Below are 24,454 nucleotides of genomic sequence, written 5' to 3'. Positions count from 1 at the left end.
TTGTCTTTTTCCCTTTTTTTTCTACTGTTCATTTTCACTCATGCGTTTCTTTCTTTCTTTCTCTTTTGGTTCGCCATTTTTCTTTATGTTAATTACTTCATGTTAAATTAATTTTGAAACATCATAAGCTGTACAACCTCTTCGAGTAGTAACAGCGGATACCTGTCTATTTCACTATTTAGTCCCTCCTCCTATGTCTCCATCCTCCAAATCTGTGAGTACTCCAAGTGAGGCTGGAAGCCAAGACTCTGGAGATGGCGCCGTGGGATCTAGGTACGGTAATTTTCTTTTAATATTTTAATGATGGAATGCTTTCATTGCCCAAATACTGTTGATACTTTAGGAGAATTCTAAATAACAGTGTTGAATTAGTGTTGATATTTTGAAATCTGAATGGCATAAATGTTGCTTTATAAAACTGGGAAAATTTATTTTTAAATATTTTAATTTTATTATACTTAGTTAAATCAGCAGCAGTTATTTCATGCCATTTTATGTCATGGTAAAAGTAGATTCAGATAATGTACTTTAAAATGTTTTTCTTTAAACCCTAAGAAAACTTGTTGATTATGTGATCTGTTTTTGGAATTAGTGAAAAATAGTATGGAAAGTTTATTCTGGGATAAACTCTTTATATAATAGATAATATTCAATATTAATATGTTGTATTAATTACTGGCTTTACAAATTGAGAAAAAATGTTGCACAAAACTTTAGGAATAAAGGAATAAGTGCTAAGAAAACACTAAACATTCTTCATTGTTCATATTTCTTTAACTTACCTTCCCTTTTATATAAAAAAAAATACCTTCTAGATTTGTTTTAGGAACTTGCACACATGTAATTTTCTACTAGCAAAGAAGTTGAGTATAATTTAAGTTGCTGCCAAAGAACCTTTTAGGATTCATGCCTCCACATTCTTCTACTTTGGTCTTAACCTTTTTCTTTGTGAACCCTAATAGTATTTGAATTCTGCATTTTGGTACTTTTAATTAGGTACTGGAAACATTTAAAAATACAGGCAGCTTTCAACTGTTTCTGGCAGTTAAAGCTAAGTGTATGACAAAAATCCACAGCGAATCTAAAGCCCTCGTTTTTGCCAAGCATTAGTCCTCTTCTCCACCCCACCCCCCCAAAAATTCTGTAGCTCATTTGACACATAGAGGCAATTTAAATGTGAGTTTTTGCCTTTCTTGGCCTTCCTGATTGAGACAAATAGTGATGGTCCAGAAGTGCCGGAGAAGAGGAAGAAAAGAAGCAAAGGGTTTAGGTGATTCATAAAATGAATGCTATAATTCTTCTCTAAATAATTAGATTTCTTTTTAACAATCCAAATAGTCAAGTGACATGAAGTTGCTTCCCTAGACTGTTCTATAGCCTTAACCAAAGTTCAAAGTGTTAATCTGCCAAGTAGTATTATAATTGGCTAAACTAGAACATATACATCATGTATATATGTGCGTGTGCGTGTGTGCGTGTGTGTGCGTGTGTGTGTGTGTGAGAGAGAGAGAGAGAGAGTTACTTTAGTAAAATGTGTCTCCTGAGACTTTATTCATTCCACTTGAACCACTGACCATGCCCATTTGGGTAGAGCAAAATGGAAAGATAAGGTAATTAGCAGGGTAATTAAGCAACTAAAAATAACTTACTATAGAGGTCGATTACATTTAGTGGATGATTGCAAAACTAACCATTTTACCTATCTAACAGTGGCAAGGGAAATGGTTCTAGAAATCAACAGTGTGATAATTTAGTAAAATCTGTCTTGGAGCAAATTAGTGCATTCAAAAACTACAGGTAATAAAGTTTAAATGTATTTTATAGTGACATCCTTGCAAATAATATCACAGTATTCAACATGTTACATTATAGTGGTGATTCCTTTTTTTGCATCATCATTATCACAATCAGTATCCTTCCAAAATAATGGAAAAATATATTTTATAAATTTGTGGATTTGGTTATTATGCATACTTGTTATATAAGTATTAAATTTAAAATTGCTTTACAGTTTCTGATTTGCGTAGTGGGACTTTTATCATCCTATCATAGTTGACTTTACAATAGTATCTTTCCTATCTCCTTAGTTTCTTAATTTTAAAATTTTATCATTCTAACAATTTAAATTTAATGATTCTAAATTTACTGTCTTTTGAAAAAAATTGAGAAGTTTGTGATCTCTAATAAACACAATCAAGGATTCTTCCAAGTGTTGCAAAAATAACTTGAGATGTAGCATATTTTTGAGGATGTATTGCAAGATTCACTGAGGAAGACTTCTCATATTGATACTTATTATTAACATGGGCAAATCAACTAAACCACTTCAAGCCTCAGTTACTCCATCTGTAAAATGGAATTAATACTTGTAGTATGGAACTACTATTTAAACTTAAAGCAGTATCTATATATGTTATATATTTTATTATTGTTAGTGTTCTTAGGAAAAATGATTGCATTATTTTTAAGCTCATTGCTTACCCTATAATTTTTAACATGTATGCATAACAAATTCTGTAAGAACAATATGGTACGTTATGTTTACTGTGAAATACAATTTATAAATATAATGAATATCAAATAATTTAAATGACATGAAATTATATAACAACTTTTTAAATTTTTATTATTATTTTCTGTAGAAAAGGAGAAATAAGTGATATTATCTAGCAAGTTTTCTTGTATATGTTTTATAGTTGTTCCTTCCAAGAAGGAAGAAGAGAAACCCACGGGTTTTTTTTCTTACACATTTTAAAGAAAATTTTAAAACCATAGTGGTAGGCAGAGCTCTGAGACCAGGTTTTGGAATTACTTCTTCATGATGGCTTTCTTTAATTCACAATTAACTCAGATAATCGAATAGATCTGTGTTCTCAACAATATGGGAATGCTCTATGATGATGCTGGTTATAATTAATTCCTAAGACTCTTATCTATGCCCTCCCATAAATTTATCTCAATGATTTTATTGTTACTCTTCTTAAAAATTATTTTTATAATGGTAAGAATTTTTTGAGAGGTTGAATTTTATATGCATTTTCTACTGGCACAATCATAACTGATAGAAGTTCTGTGAAGTACCACATTTCATTTTGATAGATATTCATTAACCTGAATTCTATAACCCATAATAGATATCAGTCTGAAACATTTAGGGCAAAACAAATGAATATTTGCTTGGAAATATGACTTATTTGAAAAATAAATGAAAAGTCCCAAGTATGTCATAGAACAATAACTTTTTAATTTCAATAAATATTTGTCATGATAGATACATATATTAAACTACAATAATTTAATAGTTCAGCATGTAAATATGTCATGGTCCATTCTGGTCCTGTCTTTTTATTGTGTCTTTTTATTTCAATTATAGTCTGATTTAGAGATATAAATTCTCAAAAGGGTAGAGGGAAAGATGGCTACCTAACTTTCAGAAATGTCTTAGGGATAAAATAAGCAAAAGAATTTAGCGTTGGAGCAAGTGAGAGAATTGGTGGTAGGTGAATGGTGTTTCCCAATGCCAATACATGAAACATTCTCTGATAGAAAAATGACACAGTAATGAGCATTGAAAAACCAGAAAGTGGATAGGTGGGAATAGAGTAAAAGAATAGAAATGTTAAGAAGAAATCTTGAAAGGAAAATTATGAGCCCCAAAAGTTCAACAAGTGAAAGGTTCTAGCATGTTTGCCAGGATTCTGTGATTGCATGACAAAGAACTTTGGGAGGGGAGATGGAGCAATAAGGGGGCAGGGAGATGAGAGAAATGTTTGGGATGTATTTTATAGACTCCCTGGGATATAGAGGAATTAGGTGGGGAGTATAGTCAATCAAAAGTGAAAATATAAAAGTGCTTTAATCTCCATTTCTTAGTGCTGAGAACATTTCTAGTGGAAAAATGTAAGAGATTATGAGAAATGAAATTTGCAACTCTATAGAAATGAACATTATATCTTATTAATAAATAAATACTTCTTTCCCTGGATCTAAAACTCTTGGCAATCAACTTTTTTATCCTACTGCTGATTTTTCACTTCCCTACCTTCCTCTTCTCCATTTTATCCTTTTGGCTTTCTTAATCCTCAGTAGCCATCTTTTCCCTACAGAAGATTGGGGGTTGGGAGGTAGGGAGGGGAGAAGAAGCCAGATGAAAGGCATTCAGTTTTGCTAATTCTTAGTAGCTCTGGTCAAAGGTTTGTTGGGAGAAAATGTTAAAAGCGTGGACTATGATCAGACTTTTGGATTATCTGTGAATTTCATTTCTCCATTTTTTTTTCTATCTGTAAACTCCTGTAATCAAAAGCTAGTTGTAGAAAAAATATTGCATCTCTTCTTTGCAATGCCTTTTCACTTCTGGGTGCATTTTTTAAGTCAGCTTCTTGATCCATGAAAAAAAACCACACGCAACCATATTTGATTTCAGACTAAAATCACTTCTCCCTCCATATGAAATTTTATGTCATTGATAGCAGTTACAGCAGTCATTTTATAATATAAAGTCTGAAGACACAACTTCCCTCATAGGACATCTCTGGAAATCCCCTTTTAGTTTAACAAAGCCCAAATTTTTGCCTTCATTGCTTAGTAAAAAGCAGATCTTCCCTGTCATTTCCTACCCCCCTCACCCCCTGCAAAGTATGCGGAATCTTTTTGTAAATAGAGGGAGGACTTCCATGATTTGTCTTTAGTTGTATCTTATATAAAGTTTCTAAAGTCTGTTATATGCATTTTAAAATAAAGTTTTCACTGAATTGCCAATTAAATTGGTAAATACAATAGACAAAAACCAGTGTCTTTATTGGCACATATGTAACTTCTTGTGTTTTCTTTAAATGTGAGGAAATATATTTTACTAAAATTATAACATTAATGGATTACACGTGTTTATATTTAATATATGTATAAAGAATGTGGTCTTCACATATTGCTATGTATAACTGAGCTTTCATTCGTAATCATAAGAATGCTGGTATGAAGAAATGTCTTTTTGTTCTCTAATAGAATTGAAGTAGCTGGCTAGACTAGTTGGAGCTAATTCAGACAATTGTTTTTGTTTGTCTTCCACCAAAGCCAAAAACAAATCAAGATTAATGTAGGGGAAATCTGCTTTTTAAAAAAGTAACATAAACAGTGTGTATATAATTATATTTTTAATATTCTAATGTAATTTTTAAAGACTGAATTAAGTTTAGTTGCTTTCAAAAACAGATGACATATAGAAGAAGCCCAAGGCAGTGCTTAACCTGTAAATTACAGCAGGGTCACATTTTGGAAACTCTAGTCATTCAGTATCCCAGTGGAATAGTCTTTTTTGGTTTCCTTACCAAAAGGCTTATGTGTTGACTCATTTCCTTAACCAATATGACAATTTCCTGCACACATTTAATGCTCTGGGCAAGATTGTTATTATGCTAAGATTTTTTTTTTTTTACTAATTTTGTGTGATAAGGACTCAACAGTTTCCACCTTAACTTGCTGTGTTTTATAAATAATATACAGTTTGGGCCGATCTTATTTGCTTTGTGCTAGTCTTATCTGCTGTTGTGCAGTTTGTATTTTCCAAAAATATTGCATATATCTTTTAACTGCTCTGAATTATATGTTTGGATCTTTAACCATATTTTCTTTACTGCATGAATTAAAGCTTTGAGTATTAACCGGTTTTGTTTCTACTAACCAGAATGTTAGTTTGAATCTTAAACAATGACTAAACAATGCTTTTTACCCATTCATAGAAACTATTTGCTTCACTAACTTATGACCTTTTTTACTAATGCTGCATGGTTGGCCTACAACCAATCAGGACGCTGCATTGGGATACTGATCCATCAGTTCTCCAGCTTCATTCCGATTCCGATTTGGGGTATTGAATAGATTTATCTTCCATTTTTTATAAGTTAATTTTATATTTTGTAACAGTATTCTCATGCTTAAAATATAAAGCAGTACAGATTGAAAAAAGTTTGTTTTATAGTTGATAGCTCATTTATCTGGCATACAAATGAATTTTTGTATATAATTAAGGGACCAAAAGTTGTTTTTTTTTTTTAATTTTGGTCCTTTTGTATGTAAGCATTTCTAAAATTTTCCCACCTTCCTAAATAAAGTTTGCTCTAATACAGGCAATTTGACTTAATAGTTAAAGTCAAGTTTGAGGGAGTTGCATGAGGCATTGAGCCTCTAAATGATTTGCCCAGAGCCACAAAGCTAGCAAAAATCATGCAGAGTCTATGCTGAACATAATTTAAGCTTTTCCAAATAATTCAGGATCATCCCAAACATTAATTATTATTGCACTGTGCTGTAACTGAGTGATGCTCCCAGTGGCTTTTGAGGTGTTAAGGCTGTTTGTCCCTCTACCAAAGTCTCAAAATGCTATTCTCTTTGAATACTTTGTCTTATTCTTTAATTTTTCCATTTCTTGATGCCATGAGTGTGCCTGTTTCTAGCAGCCTTTCCACAGTTTTGTGTTCGCTGCTTGTAATCTGTTTGTGGTCTGGGAAATGAGATTAAGAATTCTATAGGAAACTCAGTTGTCAAATAAAACCAAATAGATTCCAATAACCTAAGCCTTAGGGCCTAAGTTTTGTGACATTGGTTTTATTATATTCAGAAACTTTTGTGGTTTACTTCTTAGTTTTCACCATTCATTGTTCTAGATTATTGAGATTGCCAGATAAATGAGATTTTACTGTATGGGTCAGGGAAGGGATACATTTTTAATATGCTATAATTTTGTTGCAATAAGGGCCAAATGCATTCACGTCTGTAATCTGGCCCTAATGTAATTTAGAATGAACTTTTGATCTTTTTTTTCTCCTTCAGAAGTTTAAATGATTAATTTCCCATCTGGTTTTCCCTTTACAGTCAATAAAACTTTTTTTTAAATTGTGATCATTACAATTCCAGATTACTTTAAATTCTCCTAAATTTGCCCATTTAATACTTAATTTCATCACATTTACCATCTATTCCTTTCTTCATGTAAGGCTAATATAGTCCTAAAGTAGAGAACATATTTTAAATTTTCTTAAGCCCCACATCAAATACTGAATTTCTGTGCTTAAAACATTTGTAGAGAAGAATTTTTAATTGGCTAATAACTTCCATAGATCAAATCATATAGAGATTTCTATTTGGTTTCAGAATACTGGGAAATGCCCCATTATGTAAAACCTTTTTTATATTTAAAACCTCCTGTTAACAGGACACTTGTTTGAGTATTATGATGATGCTAATATGATATTCTGGGAATTAGAGTATACATAGGGGTAAGGCCTGAATCTGTGATTTTATTGACAGAGGAATCTCCTTCTATCAGTGCAGGTTGGTGGTACCTTCTGCAACTGGAAGTCTTAGACAGTTGTCTAGAGCACTGAAAGGTTAAGGGACTTGCCCAGAGTCAAATAGCCACTAGGTATGAGACACAGGTATGAACATAGATCTTTCTGATACCAAGGTTGGTGTTCTATCCACTGTGCCTTCCTGTAGGTCAGAGGATATAAATATAGAATATAATTTTATTTTGATGGAAGGATTACTTAAGATATTATTGTTGAGAACTTATTCATGAGTTTATTAAATAAATGCCAGCTTAGAAAATACAAGTGTGGACTCTCACTTGCAATTCTACATTTTAAGGTCTAACGTAACATCCAGGGTTGACATTCATTCAAATACCTAAAATAGATGAGTTGTTACCCTTTTTCTCCATCACCTCATCTTTCCATACCCATCCCCCAAATGAGAAAATGAATATTTTTTAATCTTCCTCTGCTTTAAGGAATGAAAAAGTGTTCTATTGGAGAACCTGAAAAGATAATTTAGCAAATATGTCTGTACCTCAGTTATGTAAAGTTGAGAATAATGCTGATTAGACAAAAGTGTAATGACTGGTTAAAAATTTTAAAATCTATACTAGAAATAATCATAATTTCCAATTTTCTGTGAAATGAAAGACATAGAAAATAGTATTTTAAATAAAACCCCTAAAGTTACTTGTTTCATTCTCAATCTACAGAAACTGAACCTTGTCTTGAGTGAATCTAAATTGTACCCTTTTTCTCACTTAGGAAATATTTCAAATAATGTCACTCCTTTGAAAATATCTCAACCAACAAGTCTAATTCAATGCCCCCATCCACAAATTCATTTCTTAAAGAAATGTTTTCATCTTATTTTATTCTGTTCACTCAGTGAAAATGGTTTTGTATATTTTAAAATCAGTAGTTCTAGGGCAGCTGGGTGGCATAGTGGATAAAGCACCAGCCCTGGGTTCAGGAGGACCTGGGTTCAAATCTGACCTCAGACACCTGACACTTACTAGCTGTGTGAACCTGGGCAAGTCACTTAACCCTCATTGCCCCACCAAAAAAACAAACAAAAAATCAGTAGTTCTATAATTTTCAGAAATATATTTTTATTTATCTTATGATTTTATCATTATTTTTTCTTTCTGTTAAAATGTGACTAACTTCATTTAAAATTTGTGATCATAGTAATTTTATTTAAATTACAAATATAAATTTTTAATAATGTGGGATGAAAACACATTTTAAATTAATTTCCCAAACTAAAGGGGGTTGAAATTATAGACATGTGCCATTTATTGTATTTTTTAAAATTTGTATTCACTTTATTCAGACGAGGACCTATTAAACTTGGGATGGCCAAAATTACACAAGTTGACTTTCCTCCCCGAGAAATTGTCACATACACAAAGGAGACTCAGACGCCAGTTATGGCACAACCAAAAGAAGGTAAATATCAATATTTTTATTTCCTTGAATTCTCAAATTATGTATTGGTTTGTTCTGAAAGTTTATGAAATATAATGATTTTTTAAAAATTGAAATAGAAGTTTAAAATAGTTAACATAGTAATTTTTACATATTTTGTGTGATACATTAATATTTCTGTATTTCATTTTGTCATATTTTTCACTAACAGAACAGTGAATTAGTTGAAATGTCTTATTCCTATTTGAGTACAGTTTTTCTAAATATAAAACGTTTATTTTCTGTTGTTGCATCTGTACTTTAATTACATTATGATATTCTCTATGATCAGTTATCTGTGAAAGTGAATCGGGGCAGCTAGGTGGCATAGTGGATAGAGCACTGGCCCTGGAGTCAGGAAGACCTGAGTTCAAATCCCACCTCAGACACTTAATACTTACTAACTGTGTGACCCTGAGCAAGTCACTTAACCCCAGTTGCCTCACCAAAAAAATTAAAAAAAAAAAAAAAGAAAGTGAATGATAGATTCACCCATTTATAGCATCATTGATCTAGAACTAGAAGGAACCTTAGAGACCATCTAGTCCAACCCTTCCCCCCTCCCACCCCATCCCCCACTATTTTAGCTATTTTATGAGGTAGGTGTTCTGCTTTGTTGCTTTTATAACCACTTTTGATGAGCATAGATTAAACTTGTACATAAGCATTTTTATTCATTAGTCATAGAAATTTTCTTTTTGCTTTTACAAAAATCTTATTGGAAGCAATGTAGATTAAGTTGAAAAGTACTAAAATGACACTTTTCTGCCCTTTGCAGATATGGTGGTCGCGTGTCAAAATGATCCTGATAAAATCCCTTATAGTGGATAGTCAAATGGATAGAGAATCATAATCTCAGTTTCCGTGTGGCCAGATAATTCACTCATTAAAGAGCACATAAATTTAGGACACAGACTTCCATTAGAGAATGTTAATACTCTCATCCATGGTTGTTTTTATCTGTTTTTTAGTCTCTTGCAGAGTCTCAAGCCAGTGACCTTTTTTGGTATGTTCAGGTTTTCACATTTACAAAAATTGTCTTTTCCAGTTAACTGGAAAGGCAAAAAATATATACCTCTAGAAATAGAGTCACTTGTAAGGTCACACAGAGATTGTAGACTTAGTTTATTAAAGTCTTAAAGAACTTAATTTCATAGTAAAGCTTTTTTGTGGTTTGGAAAAGGAAATGGTATAAATCACAGATACTAATTAAAACTATGGCCCATTTCATTTAAAAATTAAGTCCTGTAACACTTAATGCTCTCCATATTTATCCAGGAAATGCTTATAGTGTTTATAAAAGTACCAATGCTTTAATTTGGGCACAAGATAAACTACATTAGTAGTATGCTTTTTTACTGCCACATCATTAGTTGTATAACTTAGAAAATGGAATGCAAATAGAACAAGGCTCCCTTTTTCAAGTATCATTTAACTTAAAACTTAGTGATGGTGTTTTTAATGATATGACAATACATATCAATTTGTTAAACACCTTGGATAGTTTCAAAATGAAAAGTACCTTAATGCTGTTTTTGTAAACTTTTATAATAATACTATATTAATACAATTTGCATGAAGTTACAATTTTAAAGCTTATTTTTGACAGATGAAAATATGAGTATTTTATAGTATTTAATTTAATTAACAGATCTGTATGAATAGCTACTATAATAAGACTGCACAGATTACCCAGCATTTTTTCCATTCTATTCAAATGACTTAAATAATTACACAAGTGGCATCATGGTCTAGTGAATAAATTATTATATAGAGAATGGAGAGATCTGTGTTCTTTTTCACTCCGTAATTTGGGAAAGCCGGTTAGCCTCTGCATATATCAATCTTCCTGCTGGTAAAACATAAATAATTCTATTTAGTTGTTATGAGGATCATTGTTATGATGCCAGTGAATTGATTTCAGCTATTCAGAAGACTGTATATAAAGAGTTTTATTTTGATGATTCTGCAACCTTAGGTCTAGAAGTAACATTAAAAGTCATCTAGTCCAACCCATAAGTAAAAAGTGATTTCTCATAAGATTTCTTATAGAATTTGCTGAGGATCTTTCCTTTCCACTTATGTCCCTTGTATCTGTTATTTCTCTCTATATATATGTTTTACCAATTTTTAGCTTGGAAGCCCCTTGAGAATAATAGGGACTATGTCTTCTATATCTCCAGTCTCTAGAACCATGCCTTGCTTAAGTGACAGCTTAGTAAATGTTTATTTAATAAATAATTGAAATCCTTTCATCTTACAAATGAGGAAATTGAGTTCCAGAAAATGTGGCTAACTTACCACATTTCACGCAACTAATTAGTGGTATAACTTGTACTAGAATCCTGGCCTTGTGACTACAGGTCCAGTGATCTTTCTATTAACATGCATTGTCTCTAGAATCTTACTGGGAGAGTAATTGAAAAGGAAATTAAATTTCAGTTGTTTTCAAGTCTTAATGCAAGTGACCTTGAGTAACGACACTGACCTTGAAAGAAGAATAATGTCATACTTTTATTAGAATGAGACTGTTATTATATAGACTTAATGTTTTCATCCTGTGATTAAATCACTTTGAGTGTCTTAAAATTTTGTCAGATCATATGAAAAAAGACATAGCTACAAATCATGTGAGTGTTCATTCATATACATGACATAATATATAGAGCCTGGTGGTCATCAGTGTTGCTTTGGCAGATAATTTGATATTTTCAGATGACATGAAACTGGAAAGGATAGCTAACATGTTGGATGCCAAAATCAGGATCAAAAGAAATCTCAACAACAAAATTCAGCGAGCTGAAGGAGACATAGTAAGTCCTATACAGAGGTTTTTAAAAATCAACTGTTTTACTACAGAATGGGGGAAAAATCACTAAATAAAAGTTCTTATATTTAAAAAAAAAGACTTGGGGGTTATAGCTTCTTATAAATTTAATGTATGTCATTATTGTGGCCTAACATCCAGAAAAAACTAATGCAATCTTAGACTAAAGTAGCTGAATGTAGTATCCAGAATTAGATTCACTTCAGCATTTTTTAAGTGCCTTTTATATGCAAGGCACAGAATAATGTTAGTTTCACTATGGTTTACTAGTCGATTAGTTGTGTCTGACTCTTTTGACCCCATTTGGGGTTTTCTTAGCAAATGTACTGGAGTCATTTGCCTTTTCCTTCTCCAGTTCATTTTACTGATGGGGAAACTGAGGGGAAAGTGACTTGCCCAGGGTCACACCGCTAGTAAGTGTCTACAGCCAGATTTGAACTCAGGTCCTCCTGACTCCAGAGATGCAGCTCTATCCACTGTGCCACCTAGCTGCTCTTAGTCTCACTATACTGGGAAATTTTAAGGCACATCGACATTATTGTGTTCATATCTTGGTACCATGTATTAGGAAGAATGAGGACATGCTAGAGTGTATCCACAGGAATATGACCAGGATGGTGAAGGAGCTCAAAACAATGTTATATGCTGATCAGTTAGAGAAACTGAGGGATATTTAATCTGGAGAAGAAAAGGCTTGGTAGGGAAGGGAATATGATAATTGTCTTTAAGTAATTAGAGGGCTATACTATGGAAGCGAGATTAGATTTGTTTTTAGATTTGTTGACCCCAGAGGGCAGAATTATGAACACTGTCTTGATGTATGGAAAAATTTCCTAAGAGCCAAAAAGGGAATGAGTTAGCTCTTAGGCAATGAGTATCCCATTACTAGAGGTCTTCAGGTAGAATCTAGATAACACTTTCAAGGACATTATAGAGGATATTATTGTTGTAGTATGGTTTATACTAAATGATCTCTGAGGTTCCTTCCAATTTTATGATTCTATGATTTTTAAATGGTGTTACTATTATAGTGAGGTGGCTTTTTTCCCCCACAGAATTTCTCAGTGACTGCTATGAAAAAGGGAAGAAAAGCTGTTTTTAAAAGGTAGCAGTCATTGTAACAATATAGATATTTTTTAACAACTGTAACCTGATTTCTGTCAAGATTATCAGGTTCTTTTTAACTTGAATCATTATTAACTTGTGTTTGGACCAATATGTCCTGGTCTCAGTTTCAACAAGTGAATTAATATTTTTGACTCTCACTTTTCTCATTGGTAAAAGGAGATTAATAAATGCCCCTGCCTTACATCATCAAAATGTTGTCAAAATCATGAGATAATATACATAAAGGTGTTTTATAACTATAAAATGTTGTATAGATCTAAGGGAAGAGATAAAGAGTAAAGCAAGTGGATTTTACATATTGGTGTTTCCAAATCATATCCAACCTACATGGACAATTTAAATCCAGAAACATGGTATTATTTAGCAAAGTAGAGAATAGATGTCACCATGACCTAATGAAAGGTTAAGTTGGTGAACTTAAGCCATTTTCTCATAGGTGTTTCTGCCTCATCACAACTAGCTTTACAATTGCTCTTCATGGGATGGGTACATTTATTAATAAGTTTATATGTTCATGGGTTTTTAGAATTGGAAAGGAGCATAAAGAGCATCTATTTCAAATCCCCCGTTTTATAGATGAGAAAGCTGGGATATGAAACCAGGTTATCTGACCCCAAATCCAGTGTTCAGTTCATTACATCATGTTGCAAATTTCATAGCGGCCACAAACACTCAACAAGTACTTATTGAGTGCCTACTATGTGTAGTACACTTAAATTACCCTCTTTTCAGCAGAGGTGGTCCTTCCTTTATGATAGGGTTGAGGTGCATAATTGGAGCAGAATGATCCTTGGGCTATTCTTAAACTATGGAAATAAAGAGGGTGTTATCAAATGATGTAGAAAGAAAATTACTTCCATGTCCAGGGCTCTTACATTAAGTTTCATGGCATAATTTGTGGGGCTTGGGGAAAAAGGGGAAGAGAGAAACCCTGAAATTAGGGTTTTTATAATGGAAACACTTTAGACTTAACTATAACGGTGCTTAGCCACTGCTTTAATACAGTGGTTCACAAACTTATCCTGGTTGGCTCCCATTTAAGAGCTATAACAAATTTTCAAGACTCACCATGAAACAAAATTGCCCAAATCTCCATTTGAGTGTAAGAGACAGTGAATTAAAGTCGTTGGCCTAAACTTGGGTAGCCTTGATAATCAGTGCAAAAATAATATCAACACAAAAATGTTGTTAGCTATAACCCATTGTCTGTCTTCCTTTCAACATTTTTTATGTAGATCCTTGCCCTTCCCCCCTTGTTGAAAAAAGGTAATTTTCTTTTGTCTGTACCTTTTCCTTATTTTCTCCCTTTGGCCATCTTCTTTCTTTCTTCCAAGTTTACTCTGTAAGTTGGTAGTGCTGTTTCTGCACTGAGGTGCTTCACTTAAAACACCTGCTGTGAGTGAAATTGACTGGGATCATGTGATCTCAGTCAATTTCACTCACTGCAGGTAAAGAGCTTCATTGTAGGAACATGGAGCTGTGTACTCTCCACCTTCTAGCAGTGGTTGCCAGTGGATACACTACTGGAAAAGTTAGGTTGCTTACTTGACTTCTTTTACTTTTTTTAAAGTTCTTGTGACTATTTTGAAAATTGCTTTTTTTAAAAAAAGAAAAATTCCTTCTCTACCAATTTGACAGTATTTACCATAAAATTGATTTGGCTTTTGGTTTGAGATAGAATGTTGATACTAGTTCTAATTGGTCTGGAAGTTTGATTTTTTTTTTCTCAAATACATTTTTAATTTTGAGAATTAGGTTGTACACAGCTCTTGTTCTTTTATTCCTGTGTAAGGACAAGACTGCCACAATGGGAATTACAACTCACATTTATATGACGTTTTATGTTTACAAAGCACTTAGTAATACATTCTCATTTGATGCTCACAAACAACCTTGAGTATTAAGTATAACAGTTATTGTTCTTCTTTTATACTTGGAATAATTGTGAAACTCAGGTCCAATAATTTGCCGAAAGTCACCAAGTGCCCAGTTGAAAGCCTTGAAATTCCAGATCCAAAGTGCTTTTCATTATATCATAGATTTTGCCTGCCAGATGATCTGTATTTCCTGGTTCTCATTTGAATGGTCTTCTATATGATATAGTTTCTAAAAACTTTTATTGTTATTCAAGTGCATATTAAGGACAGTAAATCAAAACGTTTTGTTTCTTAAAGATTCTGCAAAGAATATAATTAACATGCTAGCATTGAGCATTATTATTGATTAAAGCATTAATCTGAATGGATGGGAAATTTGGTTATGAGGAAATGAATTATTTGAGAAGATATAAAGATTTTACATATCACTGGTTGAGTATAAATGGTTGGCAGTCAAAGTAAAAAATTTGAATTTTTATGGGGAGAGGGATAAGGATCAAATTCATAAGCTGTTGTAATTAAGTAAAAGAAATAGAATCATTAAAGGCATCATTATGGTATTGTTAGAAAAGTAGCTCTGCTGTCAGAACATAAATAACAGGCTATTTCTTAGTAGAAAACTCAGCCATTGATGTGGTTTTTTTGTTGTTGAGGAACAAAATCATTAAAAAAGACCATGTGACCGTAGAGGGTTGGATATGTCAATAGATCATTGATAACAAATGAAATTGGTTCTGTTGTGTGTGTGTCTCAAGTTATACTAGCTTAATTTCATTGTTACAAGGCATAGGGATCCTGTTATTCATTTTTGCTTTGACAAAATGAGATATGGAAAGAGGAAATTATCAGGCAAGTGGAAAATGACATTCCACAAAATGAAGATGGTACAGAAAAGAAGAACTGTCTTCATAAATACTAATGGAAAATCAATTCTCTATTTGTATTAAAAACTTGATTTTTTATTTTTCAAAGGCATAAAGTAGAATGATTTAAAAACTGAAAAAACATCCTTATGGAAGGGACTATTTGCTCCTTCCCCAGTATTTGTGTGCCTTCTTTTATGAACTAGGTGTGTTTGCAGAAATTACATTAAATTCAATTTTTCTAAATTGAATCCCATTTTAAAGGTACCGTAGAAATGTACTATTTAAGGAAATGCTGTAATGAATCCTTTTTGTAATGTAAATAATTGCATTTAATCTCTTGTATATTATTAGGATGTTTCACATACATCGTTGCATTATCCTGAAGTAGGGTATATGTACCCAACAAAGCTATAGGATGTGATGTATTCATATAGAGCAGAGTATACATATGCACAATTATTCATTCAACTTAACTGGAAGCTGGCAATATTAGCACAGAGTAGATATTCAATAAATCATAGAATCAGAAATGTTTAATGAATGAATCAATTTAATATTTGATTAGGAATGGATATTCATAATCAAGGTGCTTTGTAGATTTTTTAAAGAGAACTTTCATTCTAAGGCAATATTTCATTATTAAATGATATTTAATTTTAGTTGTATTATAGGAGTATTTTGAAATAATTTTGTGGTAGATGTATATGTATAGCTTTAGGATATTATTAGAAAATGCCCTTGAATGTACAGTAAAATCCAGATGGGAAAACTTGATCTGAAGACACCTTCAGCTTAACAAAAGCCACCCATTTCACAGATGATTTAACTTTGATTAACCTACTCTGTAGCAACAGATTACTCAGACAACTGGAACTTCACTCTATAGTGTTATTGCTAGATACAGTTTAATTTACAGCACAGCTTTTCTTTCCATCTCACCAAAATACATCACAATTTTGATGTTAACTCAAAGTAAAAATTCAGTGGTTCATTAAACCTGATTTTAGCATTCATTGACAAGAGATTTGTCATTTTAAAAGTAACTGCTACTTTTGTGCACTCTTTACTGCTCAGTTTATAACCTTAGATCCCTTGTCAGAAAAAGCATGGAGTTAACCACTTAGCATATTGTAATGAATATTCATCAATAAATTGATGTGACATGGCAGTCCCATTTTTCAGTCTTCCTACTCTTGTTCAGTTTTTTCAAGTTTTAAATATGTTCTAATACAACAAGGACTAACATAGAATGTCTTTAATAATATATGTACTTGTGTAATAATTGAGAAAGTAATAAACACTCAATGTCTAGAACATTAGGATATGATGAAGAAAGTTTATTATTTTTAGTAGCTTTATATCGAGATTCTTCTTTTTGAAGAATTGTTATCAGGACAGTAAGATTGGATACTTTGGTGAATTTAATCTTTACATGGATATTGTTACTTAATCTGTTTTATTAAGTTTGTGACTTTTGTTTTGCTTATGGCAGATAAAATGACTTTTTCCCATTTTTCTTAATGTTTATAGATGAATATTTGAGACATAAACTTTAGTGCTGATAGTGGCCTTAAATCAGAAGTTTTTAAACTGGTGGTCATTCCAAAACTAAATAAATTCTAAAACTCATTCTATAACTAAAATCTGGAGGGCATATATTTAAATAGCTGCAGTGTACTATCATCAAATGTGGACAATAATACATATGGACATTTGGTATTGAGAGTGTCATATATGGAGGGATACAGATCACTGCATAATATATTCCATTTACATCTTAAATATTAAAGGAGAGAGATCTTCTACAAGATCTTTTCTCTAAAATATGTAGATTATGAGGTCACTTAGCAGTAAAGTGCTGACCACATGCATTATGATAGGAATTTGACATCTGTCATTGAAAATGGTACTTAGAAGCAGTATAATGCAATAAAGTTGAGGGAGGAGAAAGGGATGAGAATGGGAGGCTACTGCATATAATTCTTAATGTTAAGGAATGACCTCTTCTGGGTGGCAAAAACCCTTACCTTTTGAATTTAGAACTTAACTTTGAATTCAGGTTAAATGCGGAATTGATTAGACTAGTGATTAATAATAGTGTGAAACAGTTAAAAAATCTCCATTTCCATGTGTTAGATTTTTAATTTTAAAATATTTGCTTTGCTAGTCTCATATCATCTTTTACATGAAATGGAATTACATCATTTTGATTACTTCTACCTGTAAAGACTAGATGTCAGCTTTATATTTGAACAGTACAGTGTCGAACTGCTGCCGGTTATACTGTTTTCAGATTAATAGTCCGTTGTACATGAGAATTCATCTCAAAAGGAGTAGTGTCTTTCTGTTTCTCTGTGTGATTATTTTGCCCAAAAAAGCTTTCATTTTTTAAGTAGCACAAAAGCTGTAATTGGCGTGCTTTGTAAGGAAGTGTCAATGTGCAAGAGAGTGGAGATCACGAAGAATTCTTTTACGCGTTCTTTCCCCTTTGCACCACCGCCTCCTCAGCAGGGTCACTGAGATCACTAGCTTTTCTTGAAATGGCCATTTTCACTGGCAGGTGCATTATACCCTGTATTTTCAGATTGTTTTTCCATTCTGAATGTTTGGCAGGTTGATTGCTCTGGCTGCATTGACGGAGAAAGGGCTGACAAATGCGGTTGGGCTGGCTGAAAAGACAGTGATTACTGTTTTCCTTTGTGGCTGATTGAGGCCCTTGAAAGGAAAAATTTTAACCTTCACCATTTGGTTCAAAAGTATGAGCATATATTGAAATCATTCATGCCATTTATCCTAGTTCTGTAAACTTGTCAGAACGTAAAAATCGCTCAATTTCAAGTAATGTAGGATTGGCATACGTCATTATCATTTTGATTAAGTTGGAGGTTGTATCATTGTGTGCATTATGCAGTGTCATTTAAAGCTTTCTTTCCTACAGATACTGTTATATTTTTATTGCCTATACTATAGAGTTAGAAAGATTTTCAGAGCTCTCTAAACCTAACACTATGTGTGTGGTTTGGCAGCTGGTATGGCCTACAAGCTGTATTTTGTTTGCAGGGTAAAGGCTTGTCTGTAGACCTCCTGGAGTGTTGGTAATTGCACAGGCTTGCCATTGGGGAAAGACATGATTGGAAGCAGTCAGGCAGAAAAATGTTATGCCATCCCATTGCCACCTCATAGCAGAAAGACACAATCCCAGCAGTACCATCTGGTTGCTGCTATCTAGTCAGCTGGCCTGGCTGCTGGGACCATGGCTTGGCAGCTGGTTCCCATCCCTTGACCACTCTTTGTGTATGTTGTGTGTATATGTGTGTTAGATAACTTTGAACATGGGTCAGGGGGATGACTTTGACTAACAAGTAGAGTCCCCTTGTTGAATAGTCTCATTACTTGAGATGAAGCATGCTACAGACTCCTGCTGCCATTGATGAGAAATCTGTTTAACCAATAAAAATGAATGTTCTTCCCACAGATCCATTCTAGGATGCAGAGGAAAACAAAATAGGCACTGCATATTCCATAACATTTTTAGAAAGCAATTTGATGTCATTTTCTTGCTTTCAGGATTTAATAGAACATATAGAATGCAAAAGTCATATAAACCTTGCCTGTCATAAGGCTACATCATTGTTGCAAATGATTTATTGAAATTAAGAGAAACCATTTTCTTTTGAAATTCTTATTGGCAAAGAAGATGATGATTGTGATGGAAGTTATATTAATAATAATAATAGAAAATAGAATGTGGTCATATTGCCATGAGCTTCAACAAAATCTGTTTTTTAGAATAGCAATCTGAAAGCTAATATAGGCCATTGTTAAGCCATATGAAGACCTATTAGTTATTGAGGAGTTTTAGATCACAAGTAAGCAAGTAGCTCTATAAGTTATTTGAGACATTTGATTTTCTGTATTCTGCACATTGAGGTATAAGCATGTTACATAAAACCGTACAGTACTTTTATGTTGTCTGTTTTGAATGATAAGTATCTCTAAGGTTTCAGAGCTTTCTATTGGGAATCCTTTACAATTGTTTATGTATTTTATTTCTGTTTACACAGCTACAGAATTTAGTACAACTGCCAACATACTATATAGATATATATGAAAATTTATCAAAAATAGGATCTGATTCACACTGTTTACTTTTAGAAATGGAATTGGAAACCAAAATTTGTTGTTTTTAAAGACAAAATTTTAGAAATCAGCACATTTATTTGTACCTTGCTTCACCTTTAAAATAATTTATTTTTGTATTAATATGATAATGTGTGAAACATTCCCTTGGACAAGATTTTGGTTTGGTTTTTTTGTTGTTGTTGTTCTGATAGAAATATATTATTTGCAATGGTTTTGTTTTTTCAGATGAAGAAGAAGATGATGATGTTGTAACCCCAAAACCAACCATTGAACCTGAAGAAGAGAAAACTTTAAAGAAAGATGATGAAGAAGAAGGTATAAATTATTTTTTAATGTTTTAATTTCACTTTTTAAATTGAATATATTTCATTGGGATTTACTTTTGTTCATATATTAACAGAAAAGAACAATGTTATCGTAGAACAGAAGGCATTGTGTGGGTCTATTGGGAGAAAAAACGGGCATTTAATGAAAAAGTTAGTTTATAAGTGATTTATCAGATATAAGTAAATCTACAAGAAAGAAATATTTGTTTTCCAGTCCCCCCTCATGAGCTCACTGAAGAGGAAAAACAACAGATCCTGCACTCTGAAGAGTTTCTAAGTTTCTTTGATCATTCCACGAGAATTGTAGAAAGAGCTCTTTCTGAGCAGATTAACATCTTCTTTGACTACAGTGGGAGAGATTTGGAAGATAAAGAAGGGTAATATTTAGTTGCTAAAACCTGTGGCATGATGAGAGTTGAACTATTATAAATGAAAAGGTCTAATATAAGGTCTTATCCTTTTATGTTTCTGGATTTGTTTGTTTTAATTCCAGAGAAATTCAAGCAGGTGCTAAACTGTCCTTAAACAGGCAGTTTTTTGATGAACGTTGGTCAAAGCATCGTGTTGTTAGCTGTCTGGATTGGTCATCTCAGGTAAAATAGAACACAAATAATATTTAATAATTAAATCATGTTTCATTTTGTATAAATTAGGCCACAAGAACAGAAGGGACTGTTGCTGATTTATTGATACACATTCATTAAAATAATTCTTAGGCAAAGTACTAAAATAAATATTCATCTCATTTTCTGGACTTTGGGAGAAGGGCCTGAAAACATTAATCCTTTGGGGAATGTCCAGGGTAAAAGTTAGCTGAATCTCAGGGGTTTTACCGATTTTAATAAACCATAAGACAGTGCAAGACATAATGTAGGTTTGAATAAAATTCAATTTTAACATAAAAACAGAATTTAAACTTTTCTTCTAAGCATAAATGTAGTGGGATACTGCATTTGAGCATAAAAGTAGTACTTTCTGAGGGGAGAGAACAGACATTTTTAGTTTCAAATCAATTTGGTAGTAAAAATTAATCAGAACATAAAACCATTTTAATTGATGTAAGTTTCCTCTTCATCTGATTTCTTGTGACCAGTACCCAGAATTACTCGTGGCTTCCTATAACAACAATGAAGATGCTCCTCATGAGCCTGATGGGGTGGCTCTTGTGTGGAATATGAAATACAAAAAAACTACCCCAGAGTATGTGTTTCACTGCCAGGTACGATGTGAGAAACTGTCTTCCCCCATGTTGAACCTCCATTGACGAATTTACAAATGACCTTTTTCTTTTTTCTTGTCAACATGATGATTTCATTGGGTTGGCATTTGCTAAACCACATGTATTTGCAAACAGATGTTGACTGAAAATAAAGAATTAGTTCAAAATAGTCTTTCCTTTGTAGCATTTGTGACATTTTTCATATTGTTTAATCACACCTACATTGTCCTTTAATGTTGTTTTTTCATTTATTCTAATTGATTATATGAAAGGAAAGCTTTTATAAAATGCCTTTGCCATGGGAAGTTTCTCATGAACTGTTTTACTGAATATACAATTAGACTATTGGCCCACTGAGTTACTTATACATGGCCTGAGGAGTTGGAACTAGATAGTTTTAAGTAGAAACATATGTTCAAAGTAGGAAACAGATGCAGATTTTTTAAATGAATTTAGTAGAAAAGTAAAATTTGCAAACCTTTTCTGTTTGCAATAAGACAAAGTCTTTTCATAATGTCATAATTTTGAAAAATCACTTAACTGAATCAGAACTAGCATATAATCTGATCCTGTCAGATTACTGTCAAGACAAAGTGTGGGGCTAATTATCTTACAATTTGATACTATAATGATGTGAAATATTTTTTTACTTCAGAAATTACTTCATTATATTTATGTAAAATGTTATATCTAATTCCCTTTTCTCTACAGCATTCTCTTAGCAAAGAAAATTCTGAAGACAAAAGCAAAATTTTTTCCATACCAAATAAAATTGTGAAATATTCTAAAGAAATGAGCCATTAAATTGACTTAATTTAGAAATATTTTAACCAAAAAACAAAACAAATAAAATATTCAATTGTAGCAGAAGGGATTAGTTTATGTCTGTAAGCTGTTAGGTTTTTTCCCCTTTTAAATCTTAAATATAAAATTCTCACCTTTTTTATTTGCAGTCAGCTGTAATGTCGGCTACATTTGCAAAATTTCATCCAAATCTGGTTGTTGGTGGCACGTATTCAGGCCAAATTGTATTATGGGATAATCGAAGCAATAAGAGAACCCCGGTGCAGAGAACCCCACTTTCGGCTGCTGCACACACGGTAGGGAAATAAAACATTTTCTACAAGATTCTTCACTCCTTAGTTGTTAGGTGCCCAGTAGTGTTTCTCAGGGTCTTCTAGAATAAGCATTCTTTCCTGTACAGATTCATCAGCATTCAGCAATCATATTTCAGTTCTGTACTATGGAAAATCTATTTTTACTAGAAGACCTTTTCTCTTCCAAGACAGTACTCTTTCTTAAGTGTAGTGATTTTAAAAACAGCAAAGCTATTCATATTAAAGATGCTTTAGAAATAGGGGCAGCTAGGTGGCACAGTGGATAGAGCACCGGCCCTGGAGTCAGGAGTACCTGAGTTCAAATCCGGCCTCAGACACTTAACACTTACTAGCTGTGTGACCCTGGGCAGGTCACTTAACCCCAATTGCCTCACTAAAAAAAAAAAAAGAAAAAGAAATATATTAGGATGGTTTGGTCTAAAGGGGAATACCTATAATTGAACCATAGTTAGAAAGTTTGGGGTTTTGTTTGCAAAATAACCCTTTTAAACTCTTTTCGCCTTGTGTCCCTTTTAGCACCCTGTGTATTGTGTGAATGTTGTTGGAACTCAAAATGCTCACAATTTGATTAGCATCTCCACTGATGGAAAAATTTGCTCATGGAGTTTGGACATGCTTTCCCATCCACAGGTAGAGTTCACTTATAAAGCCTAAAACTTGGATTAATTATTTATATAGCTATATGAAAAGGTATATTTTTTTAATCATTAAAGTATTTTATTATTTTCCAGTTATATGTAAAGATAGTTTTCATTGTTTGTTTTAATAAGATTTTAGTTCCAAATTTGTCTCCCTCTCCCTCTCCCCAAGACAGCAAGCAATCTGACATAGGTTATATATGTACAATCACATTAAACATATTTCTGCATTAGTCATGTTGTGAAAGAAGAAGAACAAAAGGGAAAACTTCTAAAAAGAAAAAACAAAATGGTTCAATCTGCATTCAGAATCCACAGTTCTTTTTTCTGGATGTGGAGAACATTTTCTATCATCAGTTCTTTGGAATTGTCTTGGATCGTTGTATTGCTGAGAAGAGCTAAGTCTGTCACAGTTGATCTTCACACAGCATTGCTGTTACTGTGTGTAATGTTCTCCAGGTTCTGCTCACTTCACTCAGCATCAGTCCACTTAAGTAAAAGGTATAGTTAAAAAAAAATAAATAACTGCTTAGCTTAAATTTTTCATACAAATTCATGATATTCAGTTTCAGTGACCTAAAATCTGCAAAAGTACTTTAGCCAAGGGTAAGATTAAAATGAGAACAGAATGGTTTTGAAAGAGCAACAAAAATCAGACAAATGTTTTTTAAAGTAACAGTTATTGGTTGTCTAAATAGTTCCGCATATTTTCCTCTACAGGATAGCATGGAGTTGGTTCATAAGCAGTCCAAAGCTGTAGCTGTCACTTCTATGTCCTTCCCTGTTGGAGACGTCAACAACTTTGTTGTTGGAAGTGAAGAAGGCTCTGTATACACAGCATGTCGCCATGGCAGGTGATAAGAAAGTTTTGAGTTATTGTTTATTTTTCAAGTTGTGACACTGACAAAGATTCTCCTTTATAACCATATTTAAACAAACTATACCCCCTTTTAGTAGAAACTTGCATGGACCTATTTGCTGTGTGTGGAAAAACAACATTATTTTTAAACTTACAAAATGGAAACTTTCACACCAAAAGGAAAATGATGGATTGTTTTCCCCTCTTTGCTGATCTGGATTAGGGGTTTTATTTTGCTGCTCAACATTTCCTAAATATAAACACTATAGCTGTCATTCCTAGAACTGACCCTTCAGATGTATGCAGAAAGGTAAAAATTACCAGCTATATTTCAGTCAATGTTCATTTGAATTTGAACTTTATCCTAGTCCTCCTGATAATTGTACAGTAACATCACGCACACATCTTCAATTGACTAGTATTTCTCCTGCTGTTCCATCTGTTTTGAAATTGTCTAGTTCTACCTTATCAATTTCTTCCTTAAATAAAATTGAGGATCCAGGTTTCATCTCAAACCCAGATCACCCTCACTTCAAAGCTCTTAGGTTTAAAAGTAGCCAAAATTATATCTCTTCTGTGTAGCATTTCTTTGCCTTTCACTATTCCATCAATTCAAGTACTGGACTACTGGGGGTATGTTGTCAGTACTTCAATGTTTGTAATTCCAAATTTTACT

At 32.8% G+C, this 24,454-nt stretch overlaps 1 protein-coding gene across 9 annotated transcripts in view; it reads left to right on the top strand.

The window, feature by feature from the left end:
- The window catches only part of DYNC1I2 (dynein cytoplasmic 1 intermediate chain 2), a 67,872-nt gene that overhangs the window by 30,650 nt on the left and 12,768 nt on the right, over positions 1–24,454 (top strand). For 6 of the 9 annotated variants that reach the window (XM_043994602.1, XM_043994601.1, XM_043994600.1 and 3 more), the window contains 10 exons: positions 129–273; positions 5,804–5,863; positions 8,644–8,759; positions 19,844–19,933; positions 20,159–20,321; positions 20,438–20,537; positions 21,038–21,163; positions 22,117–22,263; positions 22,798–22,911; positions 23,640–23,773. In XM_043994602.1, the coding sequence (XP_043850537.1) occupies positions 129–273; positions 5,804–5,863; positions 8,644–8,759; positions 19,844–19,933; positions 20,159–20,321; positions 20,438–20,537; positions 21,038–21,163; positions 22,117–22,263; positions 22,798–22,911; positions 23,640–23,773 (1,195 nt within the window). The remainder of the gene's footprint in view (positions 1–128; positions 274–5,803; positions 5,864–8,643; positions 8,760–19,843; positions 19,934–20,158; positions 20,322–20,437; positions 20,538–21,037; positions 21,164–22,116; positions 22,264–22,797; positions 22,912–23,639; positions 23,774–24,454) is intronic. The other 3 variants (XM_043994603.1, XM_043994604.1, XM_043994605.1) reach the window with 3 other exon arrangements.

Source organism: Dromiciops gliroides, chromosome 3, assembly GCF_019393635.1.
Source record: "Dromiciops gliroides isolate mDroGli1 chromosome 3, mDroGli1.pri, whole genome shotgun sequence".
NCBI classification, from domain to species: domain Eukaryota; kingdom Metazoa; phylum Chordata; class Mammalia; order Microbiotheria; family Microbiotheriidae; genus Dromiciops; species Dromiciops gliroides.
The sequence above is the reverse complement of the archived record's forward strand: the minus strand, read 5'-3'. Positions and strand labels throughout refer to the sequence as shown.